The sequence below is a fragment of the Drosophila santomea genome, chromosome X (genome assembly GCF_016746245.2).
Source record: "Drosophila santomea strain STO CAGO 1482 chromosome X, Prin_Dsan_1.1, whole genome shotgun sequence".
NCBI lineage: Eukaryota > Metazoa > Arthropoda > Insecta > Diptera > Drosophilidae > Drosophila > Drosophila santomea.
Window position 1 is genome coordinate 1,476,821 of NC_053021.2, and position 15,193 is coordinate 1,492,013.

At 44.5% G+C, this 15,193-nt stretch overlaps 3 protein-coding genes across 5 annotated transcripts in view; 2 read left to right on the forward strand and 1 right to left on the reverse strand.

The window, feature by feature from the left end:
- LOC120456580 (broad-complex core protein) overlaps nucleotides 1–10,668 on the forward strand; it is a 45,995-nt gene extending 35,327 nt beyond the window's left edge. Inside the window, exon 8 of one of the 3 annotated variants that reach the window (XM_039643487.1) lies at nucleotides 10,451–10,668. In XM_039643487.1, coding sequence (XP_039499421.1) covers nucleotides 10,451–10,650 — 200 coding nt within the window. In that variant the 3' untranslated portion in view covers nucleotides 10,651–10,668. Of the gene's footprint in view, nucleotides 1–25; nucleotides 1,597–4,589 lie in introns of those variants that run through there. The other 2 variants (XM_039643483.2, XM_039643486.2) reach the window with 2 other exon arrangements.
- A 236-nt stretch (nucleotides 10,669–10,904) lies between these two features.
- Nucleotides 10,905–14,282, forward strand: LOC120456579 (vacuolar protein sorting-associated protein 18 homolog). Its single transcript, XM_039643479.1, has 5 exons — nucleotides 10,905–11,260; nucleotides 11,317–11,975; nucleotides 12,029–13,448; nucleotides 13,510–13,661; nucleotides 13,730–14,282. Exons 1-5 carry the CDS (start codon nucleotides 10,972–10,974, stop codon nucleotides 14,210–14,212), a joined length of 3,003 nt encoding a protein of 1,000 aa, XP_039499413.1. The 5' UTR covers nucleotides 10,905–10,971; the 3' UTR covers nucleotides 14,213–14,282.
- Nucleotides 14,243–15,128, reverse strand: LOC120456587 (protein C19orf12 homolog). The gene is made up of 2 exons (XM_039643495.2): nucleotides 14,644–15,128; nucleotides 14,243–14,580 (listed from the first exon to the last, which is right to left on the reverse strand). The coding sequence occupies exons 1-2, from the start codon at nucleotides 14,843–14,845 to the stop codon at nucleotides 14,360–14,362; spliced, it is 423 nt and encodes a 140-aa protein (XP_039499429.1). The 5' UTR covers nucleotides 14,846–15,128; the 3' UTR covers nucleotides 14,243–14,359.
- Between the last annotated feature and the right edge of the window lie 65 nt (nucleotides 15,129–15,193).

Sequence of the window (15,193 nt, forward strand, 5' to 3'; positions counted from 1 at the left end):
AATCCACCAATCCACCAATTTGCAGGAAACTCGCCCAAGAAACTCTTCTCATGCCAGCTCTGCGGTAAGCTCCTCTGCTCGAAAGCCTCGCTCAAGCGCCACATTGCCGACAAGCACGCCGTGCGCCAAGAGGAGTACCGCTGCGCCATCTGCGAGCGCGTCTACTGCTCCCGCAACTCGCTCATGACGCACATTTACACGTACCACAAGTCCCGTCCCGGCGAAATGGAGATGAAGGACATTAAGCTCTATAACCAATTCAACTCGTCGATCTGAGACTTAAAGCCCTTGCCGGGTCGCCTAAGCAGCGTGCCACAGCAAAGCCAACAGCCACAGCAACAATCAACAGCGATGAAAGTCAGCACAACCATGACCATGACCCCGACCCCGACCACCGTTACCACGCCGACTCATACTCCTCATACACCAAGCCAGGCTCAGACTTCTACCTCAAACCCAAATCCGATGGCAGATCACCAAGATCTGCCCATCTATCCAACTAAGCGACCACTAATGCCGCTGAACGACCAGTATCAACTGTTAATACAGCAGCGACAGATAATGACCCTGTACGACTACTACCTCTACCAGCGTAACAGTCACAGTCATAGTCTCAGTCACAGTGTCAGTCACAATCACGGTCACAGTCAAAGTCACAGCAGCAGCCACGGCCCTTCGATTGCCACCACGAGCAACTAGATATTCGGCTAGAACCTAGCTCAAACTTAAAGCAATGCCATTATGTAGTGATATATATACATACCTATACATACCTACCCATCTATTATACACGACGAACAAAAAGAGTAGGCCCCATTTTAATTAGGAGGGGGCAACGATTACGAACAATACAATTAATCGCGTATTAAATAAACAAACAAAAAAAGACATTAGATGTAAGCTAGTTATATGGGGACATTTGAATAACTTTTAGATTAGACCTAGATTAGTCGGATCAACCTGTACATCGACTTGCTGACTTTTTCACAACTCACGCCTATGGACCAGTATATAGAATACGGATATACACTGTTTACACTCTGTGGCCTTCTTTTACCTTATACCTCATACAACGTACTCGTAGTCAATTTTACAATTATAGCTATTTTCGTGTTTCTGTTGGTTCGCAAAACGGACAAGCGGACGGACCTCGCACAAGTTGCCTTTCTGAATATCTGCGTAATTTTCCACTCTACCTAGACAAACTGGACAGATTATAACGTGCTTTCTTCCGCAACATAAATATACTACTATGAAGCAATAAAATATATACATATATGAATATATATATATTTATAACATATACAATATAACTCATATAACTCGACGACGTTAGTTGATAATGAAAGTAAGGCGCAAGAATAAAACTTAGGAGTAAGTCCCCAGTTTGCCGATCGACTTGTGCCTAGAGCTATAGATGTTGAAGCAAGAACAATAACGGCGTGGCATTGTGCGGCTCGGCTTTTCTCAACAAGATCAAGAAGAACTACCAAACAACAACACCCAAATGCCAAACAAGAAAAAACAATTTGTCGAGCGGAGAATAAGATCGAGATGCAAGAGAAGCAGACTCCTGAATCTTGCCAATCTGACCAAATCGGAGGGATGATGTAATGTGATGTACCAGAATGCCAGTACCAGTGCCGCAACTTGAAATTTACTCGCTACCAGCGTCTCTCTACTCGCACCCGCTACTCGTTATTCAGTCAGTAGAAGATCGCGCGCTTGCTAAAGGTTAGCCCAACATCTTAAACTACATTGGTAGCCAAGTATCCGACCATGCGCCGATACGTAGTTAGTACAATACATGCTATCTCCCTCTCATGGCCACGTTCTACACACTGTCTCTCTACTCTCTACTGAGCCCAGCCGTTTCTACTCGGCTGTATCTGCATCTGTCTGTACAAGCATTTCTTCTTCCTCTGTATCTATATCTGTACCTTTATCTCCCTGCCAATCACACTAACGATCCATCCAGCGTGCTTCGCCTTCTTCGCGACACGCTCTAATCTGTACAAATTGTTTCTAGATGAAAACAATTAACCCGGCCAGCCACTGTGCAAAATCACAGTCTACTGACTGGTCAGCTTGGCACTAAAAATATGCACTCTCCTTCTCGTCTAAACTCGCCGCTTTGGCCACCATCCGCCTAAGTACTCTTTTGTATATTGTAAACCATTGTAAATTGCCTGCTCATTCGCGCTCCGAACTCTACTACCAGTTCTCGATCTGGCTCTCTTTCCACTAGACTCGCCGTAGCTATAATCTAACCAAACCAACCACTCATGTACAAAGAACATCTGCGACCTGTAAGTACGACCCACTCACTCGCTACTGTAGTCGAACTCCCTCTCGCTCGCTCACTCTCTCTCTCTCTCTGTCTCTCTTTCCGCCTATCTCTTCGTTTCCTACTCGCTCTATCTTATTCAACTCGCTTACACGTCTGACAACATGAAATACTCCATAGCTAAGCCACTTTTAGACGTAACAACAGGGCGATCACCTATCTATCCTTCTATTCACTCTCTATCTCAAGTTTTACTAACCGTAGTGACCAGAGCTAACTCGCTCCTCCCTGATTGATTTGGAAATTTTCAGCTAAAGTCGCCGAAAGAATCACCCGGATGCGGTGGTACATCATTCCTCCCACTAACACCCCTTTCTCAGCTCCTTTGTACTTCTGATCTTCGAACCTCTGCTCCTCTAACGCAGCGTTGACTTGGCATCTGCGTTTCCGGTACTCGTATTGTTGTCACTTTCCTCTCTCTTTATTTTTCTCTGTCTCATTACCTACTGAACCCTCTGAAGCAACTGTAAAAAAAAAACAATTAAGAGTATTACCCACATATGTAAAACAACACTATTTTCAACTATTAATAGAAATATTGAAAAATAGAGAACTAAACAATGAATAACGCTGCAACCACAAATAGTTCCTTAGAAATCAGTCTCTTCAAATATTTAACTTTTTGTTTTGGTAAGTTTATGACGTCGAAGGCCACGAAAAAATATACACACATATGTAAATCGAATCAAGATTCGCCACGCTACTTTCACGCTTAATGCATCGAATCGATTTGGGGCCCCAACTACTTACTGCAATCATAGTTTTATCATCATTTACTTACCGCTTTCGTTTCGTTAGATTTCCCTAATTAACTCGCGAAAGAAACCCAAAAACTAAACCAATCTAACCAACCGCAATGCAAATTAAAATCACCAGAATTGAATCAAAACGAAGGGCGAATGCTCGCAAGACACATCTGAAATCCATATTCGAAATGTGAATAGCTTCTAATTTAGACTAATATTTATTGCTTTACTTTTGATTCTTTGCTCTCGCTAATCTCTCTGCATGCTACTCGCTTTGCCTCACAGCTACTCGCTTCTCGCTGATTGCTCGCTTAAGTGTCCTCAATCCTTGGCGACGACTTCATCTGCTTGCTACCCCCTACATCACCATCACAAACATACCCCCACACACGCTCACAAATACACCCATAGACACTCATTCACACGTACGTGTTTTGATTGCATGTGCACAATGTTTGGTTTGTAGTGTAACTCGTTCGTACCTCGTATGTATATATGTACAAAATCGGTTGTTATATAGACTAATTTCCCTATTTACGCCTACGAAGTAGTAACCAGAGTATAGTGTACAGATCAGTTTGAAATACTCAAAATGGCGCGTTCTTAGACCGTCGTCGAGTTTAGTTGGTTACTGGCTCAAGCATGCATACGCCGCCACCAGAAACTCGACCTAAGCTCGGTCCTAAAAAGGTATCTTAGCAGGAAAAGATTTAGTAAAATTAAGTAGTATTCCTTCTCTGCCATAACTCTACACATATGCACATAACATATAAGCTTAGACATGCTAAAGAAAAGCGTCAAAATCGAGGTTCAAACATATCAAGCCATCGACAAAATTAACAGCTTCCGTTTTCAATCCGACCCGTTTCCGATTCGTTCTCTGGAGAATATTCTGCATAAAAGCAGAAATCAAATAGAAAGAAGAGCACAACGAACCGGAAACCACGGTCGGAATAGCCGACGTAGTGGCAAAACCTAAATCTGAACTTGAAACGACACATGCATTTATCTTTACCTTTATAATTACACACATATGTATTCGAGTATTCAACTATATAACGCTTTACCTCTACTCTCTGCTAGCAATTAATTTAAATTTATCCCATTCAGGAAGTTCCTAGTGCTAAATTAGAGCATTCAAGCATTACTATCTACCGTGTTTTTTATTTTAAACATCTTCCTCTATCCTGTCCTATACTCCTGAAGCCCACTCTCCCCGATCCCCCCGCCTTTTGGAACTTGTCGCCCCGCAAGGGATTCGATCCAAGTGGCAATCTACCATGTATCTTCACCCCTTAACGTGCACTTTTATTTTCATACTTCCTGAATCAACACAAAAGCAATATAAATATCAATACCAATACCAATACCAATAGCAATATCAAAACCAATAAATATGCCTAAACCAAAGTTCTCAAATTGATAAGACCCACACAGCCCTATCAACCACGCCAGTCCGACCGAACTAACGCCCTTCTTTTTTATCTCCTGTGCAGGACCGCACAGCATCACCCGCTCCGCAGCTACCTCGCCCACCAGTTCTACCTCATCGCCGCCCTCGCCGCCCACAGCCCTGATCTCGCCGACCAGTTCGCTGAAAGGGAGTCTGGCCGCCGCCGTCTACAGCCTACACAGCCACGCCCACGGCCATGTTCTGGGCCACGCCACCTCGCCGCCGCGTCCTGGCAGCGTGGGCAGCAGTGTGGGCAGCAATCTCTGCACCTCCACCTCCATGGGCTGTGGACCGAACAGTGGCAACAACAACAATGGCAACAACGCGAACAGCAACAGCAACAACGGTAACGCCGCTAACAACAATAACAACAACAACAACAGCACGAGTCCTGGCAGCCAGACGGCGGCAGCAGGTGGAGCCGTGACCCAGGCGGGCACGCCACCGCTACCGCTGCGCATGCCACCACCCACCAGCGGCGGCATAAACGAGCCGCAGGAGTGCCCCTACTGCCGCAGGACCTTCTCGTGCTACTACTCGCTGAAGCGGCACTTCCAGGACAAGCACGAACAGTCGGACACGCTGTATGTGTGCGAGTTCTGCCACCGGCGGTACCGCACCAAGAACTCGCTGACCACGCACAAGAGCCTGCAGCATCGCGGCTCCAGCGGCATGCTGAAGCGGCTGCTCAAGACGACCGCCATCAAGCACGGACTGGTGGGCCACGGACATGGGCACGGACATGTCCACCATCCGCATCCGCACCACCACGCCCTGTCCCATCCGCGCACCAGTCTGTATGACTTCACCAGCGAGCTGGGACAGCCGCCACCGGGCATCCAATAGGAGCTAAGTTGGAACGCCATCTTTTAGAGAACGAATGCAATGTGGTCAGTCAGTCAGCCAGTCAGCCAGAAAGCCAGACAGCCAGTTAGTCCATCAGTCGGTTGGATGACCGACCACCAGTGAGAAGCAGCAGCCAAGACCAGCTACAAATACTTTGCCCATTGTTTTCGCACTGGACCGACGATCCCCACACAGAAAACCGAGAAATGATCAGGGATCTGGATCTCCAGCGTGCACTAGGTCTTAGCTAATTAATGATTAAGCATATTAGGCATATTTTGGCGTCAACTGTTTTATTATTCTTATCCCTATGTTAGGTAATTATAACGATTATTTTTTTGTGTATCTTAACTCTATTCGTACTATTAGTTATTTGTGCTGCTCTCACCTACTTAGTAGTTGAAGCACCTTCGCTGCTTCATGTGCAATACCTCAAGAATCGTGTAAATAATTTCGATAAATCTTAAATACCTCTGGAAGCTGCTGCACGAGCAGGCCAACACCACATACAAACATATAAGCATACAAGCATACATATAAAACACACACAATACAAACAGCGTGAAGTTGCATTTACAGAATACTTATTAGAAATTAGAGTTATGTTACCATTAATGACAACAACAAATGGGAAGAGAACGAAGGACTAGAACACACACACACACCCCACACAACCACAAACACACACACAAAACACACATGCTGGGCGGTCGTGACATGAGGGCGGGAGCGGTTGTAGCAATAACGGTACATATCATGCAACTGCAAATGAATCTGAATCTGCAGCTGAAACTTAATCCGAAACTAAAGATGAAGCTGCATCCGAAATCGCAACCGAATCTAAAATAGAATCTAAGCCACCTGTCGGGCGCTACCGGTACTCAGCCGCCGCCGCCGCCGCCCCCGCTCTTCCAGCATAAATATATGTTGTTGTTGTTGTTTTCGTTTAAGCACAGACACACACATATATGAACACACGCACACAGCAACAGGCCAGAAAAACACAATCATACAATGTACACTATACTTTTTTTTTTTTTACTAGTTTTAGGCGCATTAAACTTATTTTATTTGCCAACTGCTGCGCCAAACGTGCGTTCTCTAAAGAGTCGGATTCCAGTAAGAAAAGATAAAGGTCCTACGGATCGGCGGCAGATTAGATTGTATAAGATGTGTGTATTTTTTTTCGAGGGAGCCGTAACTGTAAATGTAGCTCATATATAAGTCTAGCGTAAGCCTAATTCAAATCTAATGTTAAAATGTTCGATGGGGCACGAAGAAGATAAGCGTGCAAAAAGCAAGAAACACAAGAGACAAGAAACAAAAAACAAAAAACAAACAAAAACCAACCAACAAACAAAAGAAAAACGTTATCAGGGATAAAATATCAAGTATGCAGTAGGAAAGTAATTTTTTCTACTTATTCACAAATACGACGAATAAAGTAACAGAAATAAAAATCATTTTTTTATATACACATATACACATACATATAACATATAACGCGTATAAACGATAAATGTGCATATGCGTGCGCGTAAGCGAAGAGAAACAACTATACTAAAGTCTATGTATACATGTATATACTTTACACCATTTACCATATACAATTTGTAAGCCGATATGCCGATGATATACACAAAACTCAAACAAAAGTACCGCGGTACTAGTACGTCTGGTGTATAGAAGATAGTGGAGCTGTAAACGTTTGTGCAAATCAAGAATTAACGTATTAACGTATTAAACAAAACCGCAAAGTAACTCAGTGATTTTTACCAGCGAAGTACAAATGTTCTGAAATTAAATTAACTAACAAGTAATAAGCGCCGACGAGCAGATCAGAAATGCATATTTAACGAAGTGCAGCCTGCAAGCAGAGCAAATCGAAATCGAAAAGTATCTAGAAACGGGAGTAGCTATTCCGATCAGAGTCCAGAATCAGAATCAGAAGCAGAAAAGGCCACAGTTAGCACTGCCCAACAAACATTGTACATGCCACACGTTGCGAGCTAGAAAGCGATATCTGATCATGTTGCATCTGCGCCTCCAGCAATCGAGCACAGATGCAACCAGAAGGGGGCATATTTGTCCTTCTCAGACTGGAAGTGCAAAAAACCACCCACTAGCATCTGTGTTAAGAAAATGTTAAAGTCAAACAAAAAAAAAAAGTACGAAGAATGTGTATCAATTCAATGTCTCAGGAATTTCTTAAAATTTAACCAATTTACACCTTATACTATAGAACGAACACACTGCAGGAACGTCTGGAAAGACAGTTAACAACAAAATCTTCCGACCAACACACCTCCCATGGTGCATATCATCATCTCATCATCAAGTGCGAGTTTTCCGAATTCTTGTCAAAACAAAAACAAAAAGAAAAACTAAAACAAAAAAAAATAAAATAGTTATAGGGGCATTAACACGTACCGATTGCAGTAAAGCAGTAGGAGCATAGGAGCAGTTGTAGGAGAGTAATTAGTATTCTTTGTGCCATGCTACCCTGAAACAATAGCCCTATGACTAGGGATTGGAAGTCTAATAGGCATTGGTGATCAGCGATCAGCTATCACTGGTCAGCATGAGGTTTCCTTATCAGCGTACAAGCAAAGATCCATCCAGGTTAAACTACATATGCAGACATATGGCATACTATATAACATATGGCACATATAGCCTACAAATATGGCATATTGGCAGGCACGTTCTCAGCTATCGGCCCGTAGATCTGACATAGTCTTAATTAATTTATTCAACCTCACAGCTACAGATACAGATATATAAGGATGGGGAGGTTAGAAGGGGGGATAGGTGGAGTCGAAGGGAACGGAATGGATGAGCGGGATGAGCTGTGTTGAGGGTCCCAGGAGTCCCATTTTCATTTTAGCTTAGAATTAACGCTTCCGCTTACATTTACTTTACACGTATTTATGATATTTTTTTTTTCTAATTTTAGAACCTAATTTTAGATGTGTTTTATACTTTATTATTCTGAACTTGGACGGAATTACAGTTTATGCTAGTATTTAATTGGTTACAATTTGTAAGACAGTATGTAGTATACATTTATTAACTTTTTTTAATCATAACGAATACGAAAAGAAAAGCAGAAACAACAAAACAAACACAAAAACGAAAACGAAAAATAATGCAAATGCAAAACAAACTGTGATCTTACAAATCTTTGAAGTGTGAAATTTTTAATTCTCCTTGTACGAAATTCCATTTGGCTGTTTATATTTTTAATTATGTTATTTCAAACGAGACAGTTAGTCTGTTTGGCAAAATTTATGTTTAGAACCTCAACGAAACTGTGAATGCGAACTTTTGTATTATTTTTTGTGCGCCTTTTTTTTAAACACGTATTGTTTATGTATCCAATTAAACCTATTCAAAATTTTACTTTTTGGCATGTGTTACACAATAAACAAATCATTTTAAGCAAAACAAAACACAAACTATATTTTCCTTATTCCCAAACCAGATACATACACTTTATTTGTTATCTATTATTTAAAGCCCTTTTGTTTCGACCTCGGCCTCCACAAATTGTTACACCGTGAAAACTCAGGGAAGCTTACCAATGCTCAGGGATACCAATACCACTACACTTAAGAGACCCTTCTATCGACCCTATAAATACTAGCCAGGAAAAAAGAAAAGAACCAAACCAGCACCAGAAGCAGAAGCATAAGATTATATTTCGAAAGGATTTAGCATGGCCAAAATACACTGATGAAAAAGACGCATATGTACCGCATAACATGTGCACCATTAATAAGAAGATTTTGAATCAGATTAATGTAGTTTATAGCTCTAACGTTCGTTTAAAGATATTCTTAGAAATAGAAACGTATATGTATACCCCATATTTGACGCACTTTCCCCACCCGAAAAACAACCTGCGCATTACTTCAAATGCATAATGGTTCGGACACCAGAAATTCTATCTAAATATCTATTTATCTGTTGTTATCTGTCACTCTCCCATGCGCAAGTACCTTGTACATGTATGTGTGAGCAAAATTTGAATTTGAATATTAAATTAAAATTGAATAATCGAAGAAAGCGTAAAATTACTAAAAGGATGAACAAAATGCAACGCATATCACAAAAACATTCAGTACGATAAGAAAGGGAAATTATAACAAATTAGAACACAAAACTTAAATCGGAAAATTAGATAATTGAAAATTATTAGTCGAAATTATTAATTATATTATACACAATACATGTGCATACATATTATTCTACATGTGTACAGGCATACATATGTACATATGCATATGTTTGCATATATGCCCAAAGCCAAATACATTTCGGAACTACGCTGTTTATTAATTTAACTTTTCGGTATTTAAAACAAAAAATCTGTGATTCACTACAAAATTTAAATTTTAAAAATTATTGTATAGCGCCAAATAAGCGATAACGATGTTTAAGCTTAACCACAAGCTAACCAAAGCAAAGCAAAAAGAGAAAACGAACTTTTTGGATTTTATCTAATAGCCAAATACGATGTATATGCGTTTGCATTTTTCCAAACTTTCGGCTATACATTACTCACATGCATATTTTACTGGGCATCGGCGCACTCTCGGATGCCAAGGTGACCGAAAGAGATTCGGATATGGGTTTGGATTCGGATCCAGATGCAGATATAGATACACTTGACACGCTTGATACACGCTGACATGTCCTTCACCGATACAAATCAAAGCACAATATATGCAAATTAGTTGTACTCGAAGGAAACCTGAAAGAACATTAAAAATAAAAATACTATTACTATTTTTTTTTTTTTTGTAGGATTTACTAGAAATAATATATATGTAATTTCGAACACTTTTAAAGTCCGAATTTATTAACAAAACAAAAATTAGGAAAGAAAGCAGATGAATAATTATCATAAAGTCAGCAAAGAATTACACGTTAGTAAATAAAAGGCACAAATAACACAAGAAACTCATTTCATGCATACAAACATACATGTATACAAACTAATTGTACATTTTCTATTACTAACCCTATTGAAAATCAAACAACATCCCCTGTCAGCATTATTCACGCAAAGGCAAAACGGGGATGCAGAGAAGATCGAAAAACACATAAAATATATAAATCGAGTCAGAGGAAGTGTAAAAGATGTTTATCATGACGGATTGCATTCTGCATGCTCAAGTGCACTGGCACCGTTTAAATGTGGACACATGTTTAACGACGGCAGGAAAGCACGCATCCAACATAAATATATATAAATAAAATAATTACATGTATACAAGGAAAACACTAATTATTAATAAAAACCGAAACAAAAAAGCGTATTTGCTTGCATTATGGGGGGCAAATTGGGTTTTTTTTTAGCATTGCAAGAATATAAAAAGCACTCAAAAAAGTAACGAATTGAAATTTAAATGTCGATAACGATAACATATCCTACCAGTGCTATCCGATAATTATTCTGCTGACTGGTCATCGAGCTATCGATAGCTATCGAGCTGTACTGCTAGTGCCATCACTTCTCCGATTGGGGCGTATTGGTCGAACAAATTGTAAACAGCGGAGAAAAAATCAGCAGAATGGACCCGTCAATGCCCAACCAGCCGAAGTTCCTGCCCCGCATAGAGCGTAATTCGTCGGGGACCGCCGCCAACTCCTACGTGGCCACCGCCTCCGGCAATCCCTTCGAAACGGACGAGGAGGATGAAATCTTCAGCAGGCACAAGATGGTGCTCCGGGTGCCCAGCAACTGCACCGGCGACCTGATGCACCTGGCCGTCTCGCGGAACTGGCTCGTCTGCCTGTTGGGCACGCCGGAGCGGACCACTCTGTTGCGCTTCTTCCTGCCTCGCGCGATTCCACCGGGCGGTATGTGCACTTCTTTGCTCTTGGTCCCGTTCCTTCAACTTTTCCTGTCCTTGCAGAGGCGGTGCTAGAGAAGTACCTCTCCGGTTCCGGCTACAAGATAACTCGCATGTTCCTGGACCCCACGGGTCATCACATCATCATCGCTCTGGTGCCAAAGTCCGCTTCCGCTGGCGTCTCTCCGGACTTCCTGTACATCCACTGCCTCGAGTCGCCACAGGCGCAGCAACTGAAGGTGCGGCGCATCGAGAAGTTCAAGGACCACGAGATAACGGCAGTCGCTTTTAATCAGTACCACGGCAACGAGTCCTCCACGGGGCCCATCCTGCTCGGCACTAGTCGAGGCCTTATCTTCGAAACCGAGCTGAATCCCGCAGCCGACGGTCATGTCCAGCGCAAGCAGCTCTATGACCTGGGTCTGGGCCGTCCGAAGTACCCCATCACGGGACTGAAGCTGCTGCGGGTGCCCAACAGCAGTCGGTATATAATCGTGGTCACCAGTCCCGAGTGCATATACACATTCCAGGAGACGCTTAAGGCAGAGGAGCGTTCGCTGCAGGCAATATTCGCCGGCTATGTGAGCGGAGTGCAGGAGCCGCACTGCGAGGAGCGCAAGACTGATCTGACTTTTTCGCAGCTCCGTTTCTTCGCTCCGCCCAACAGCAAGTATCCAAAGCAGTGGGCGTGGTTGTGTGGTGAGGGCATCCGCGTGGGCGAGGTAAGTGGTTGTTTTTGTTGCATATCCCCGGGCGCTAACAGCTTGAAATTTAGTTTTCCATCGAGGGCAACAGTGCCACCACTCTGATAGGGAACACACTGATAAACCTGGACTTCGAGAAGACAATGCATCTGTCGTACGGCGAGCGGCGTCTCAACATTCCCAAAGCGTTCGTACTGACCGAGTACCACGCCGTGCTGCTGTACGCGGATCACGTACGCGCCATCTGCCTCCTGAACCAGGAGCAGGTCTATCAGGAAGCATTCGACGAGGCCCGAGTGGGCAAACCGCTGAGCATCGAACGGGACGAGCTTACCGGCTCGATATACGTTTATACAGTAAAAACCGTGTTTAACCTCAGGGTGACGCGCGAGGAGCGGAACGTGTGGCGCATTTATCTCGATAAGGGACAGTACGAGCTAGCAACGGCACACGCAGCCGAGGATCCCGAGCACCTGCAGCTTGTCCTAGGCCAGCGGGCGGATGCCGCCTTCGCGGACGGATCCTATCAGGTGGCAGCCGATTATTACGCTGAGACGGACAAGTCCTTTGAGGAGGTGTGCTTGAAGTTCATGGTGCTGCCGGACAAGCGACCCATTATCAACTACGTTAAGAAGCGCCTCAGCCGAATGACTACAGTGGAAACGGATGAGCTGGACGAGGACAGAAAGAACAGCATTAAGGCGTTGGTCATCTGGCTAATTGACCTCTACCTCATCCAGATCAACATGCCCGACAAGGACGAGGACTGGCGCAGCTCGTGGCAGACGGAGTACGACGAGTTCATGATGGAGACCCATGTCCTGTCCTGCACGCGCCATAATCGCGAGGATGTGCGGCAGCTGATTGCCGAGCACGCTGATCCGCGCAACATGGCCCAATTCGCCATCGCCATCGGCGACTATGATGAAGTGGTGGGGCAGCAGCTTAAGGCCGAGTGTTTTGCCGAGGCACTGCAAACGCTGATCAATCAACGGAATCCAGAACTCTTCTACAAGTACGCGCCCGAACTGATAACTAGGCTACCAAAGCCCACGGTTGACGCATTAATGGCCCAGGGATCCCGACTGGAGGTGGAGAAACTGGTCCCCACGCTCATCGTTATGGAAACTCGCGAGCAGCGGGAGCAGACACAGCGATACCTAGAGTTTGCCATTTACAAGCTGAACACGACCAATGACGCCATTCACAATTTTCTGCTACATTTGTACGCGGAGCATGAGCCCAAGCTGCTGATGAAGTACCTTGAGATCCAGGGCCGCGATGAGAGCCTCGTCCACTATGACATCCATTACGCCCTCAAAGTGTGCACCGACTTGAACGTGAAGGAAGCTCGCGTGTTCCTCGAATGCATGCTGCGCAAGTGGATCTCTGCAGTAGATCTGGCCCTCACGTTCGACATGAAGCTGGCCAAGGAAACCGCCTCAAGGCCGTCGGACAGCAAGATGCGGCGGAAGCTCTGGCTTCGCATAGGTGTGTTGACTCAGAGCTCTGTCCTGGTATTGTTCATTTATCGGGTTTCGTCTGCTTTCAGCATACCACGACATCAAGGGAACCAACGACGTGAAAAAGGCCTTGAATCTTCTGAAGGAGTGCGATCTCTTGCGCATCGAGGACCTATTGCCGTTCTTTGCAGACTTTGAGAAAATTGACAACTTCAAGGAGGCGATCTGTGATGCTCTGCGCGTATGTTATATATGATATGATGTATAATGTAGGCAATCTCATTTCTAATCGGTTCCCTTGCTTGACAGGATTACAATCAGCGAATCCAGGAATTGCAGCGTGAAATGGCCGAGACCACGGAGCAGACCGATCGCGTCACCTCCGAGTTGCAGCAATTGCGCCAGCACAGCCTCACCGTTGATTCTCAGGATACGTGTGAAATTTGCGAGATGATGCTGCTGGTGAAGCCCTTTTTCATGTTCATCTGCGGTCATAAATTCCACAGCGATTGCCTGGAAAAGCAAGTTGTGCCCTTACTGACCAAGGAGGAATGTCGGCGCCTCGGCACCCTAAAGCAGCAACTGGAGGCAGAGGTGCAAACGCAGGCGCAACCGCAGTCGGGTGCCCTTAGCAAACAGCAGGCAAGGGAGTTGCAGCGGAAGAGGGCGGCACTGAAAACCGAAATCGAGGACATCCTCGCTGCGGATTGTCTATTCTGCGGGCTGCTAATCAACACAATCGACCAGCCGTTTGTTGACGACTGGGAGCAGGTGAATGTCGAGTGGGAGTAGTTCGCTCCCACCGTCGTTCACACCCAAATATTTATGTACATATAAAGTATTTATTAATAAACCTACACAGATCACAAAAGTTTCGACTGAGATAGCCGTCCAAATTCTACAGTTACCTGGCCATCGCCCACTTGCCCGCATAGCAGGTCAGTCCACAATCTGCATGCGCAGCTCGTTGGTCACAAAGGACATGACCGTGTTAAGAACAGCCTGCTGAATGGAGGCGTTCTGGACAATCAGCGGCAGCAGCATCACCACGTCGGTGGGATGTATGTCGGCCACAGCCTTGGACACATGCTGCACCAGCTGCTCTCGCTGTGTGTCCGTCAGGTCGTTTAGGATGACTTCGCCCAGCGGACGGAATTTGCCTGTTTGGGAGGTGGAGAGTGGAAATGTAGTGAGACTCCATTCGGGACTTTATCTCCGCTTACCGCTTGTCATCTTGTATGCGGCGATTCCGCCGGCGGTCCCGCCCACCGCCAGCCCCACGGGGCCCAGGAGCATGCCGCCCACGAAGGAGCAGGCGGCGCAGACAGCTGCTCCCTTGCCTGACTGCTTCACGGCGACGCGGACATTGCGGTCGTCCGCTACGATGGCTATCGCCTCCATCAACTCGCGAGTATCTATAGGCATCTTTAGGCTACGTGGAGTTGGCCAAAATTTCGCAACGCAATGCTAGTATTTCCAATTTAGACTTTGTTCCGTGTGTTAGTATGACGTTTCCGATTACGCCAATCGATCCGTTTGTATTCCGGTTTTTAGTGTGGGTCTGGGATTCTCCAACTTGTTACTGGGCAACATAAACAATTTTACGAGATCCGCTCGGGGAAAACTAATTGTAAACTGAAACTTCACTTAAAAACTGAAACTTGATTAAACTTGCGACCGCCAGATTCAGAGATGCGCAAAAGTCGGTGTCGATATCGACTGTTATACCGATATATGGCTTTAACCCTTATGTGCTTGTTAGTAGCACTTTAT

What these genes read in the sequence shown, in the direction of transcription:
- LOC120456579 (XM_039643479.1), top strand. Translation starts at nt 10,972, where the DNA reads ATGGACCCGTCAATGCCCAACCAGCCGAAGTTCCTGCCCCGCATAGAG. An exon ending in TCGCGCGATTCCACCGGGCG is followed by an intron (nt 11,261 to 11,316) that starts GTATGTGCACTT and finishes CTGTCCTTGCAG; the next exon opens with AGGCGGTGCTAGAGAAGTAC. An exon ending in CGATCTGTGATGCTCTGCGC is followed by an intron (nt 13,662 to 13,729) that starts GTATGTTATATA and finishes CTTGCTTGACAG; the next exon opens with GATTACAATCAGCGAATCCA.
- LOC120456587 (XM_039643495.2), bottom strand. Translation starts at nt 14,845, where the DNA reads ATGCCTATAGATACTCGCGAGTTGATGGAGGCGATAGCCATCGTAGCG. An exon ending in CGCATACAAGATGACAAGCG is followed by an intron (nt 14,581 to 14,643) that starts GTAAGCGGAGAT and finishes CCTCCCAAACAG; the next exon opens with GCAAATTCCGTCCGCTGGGC.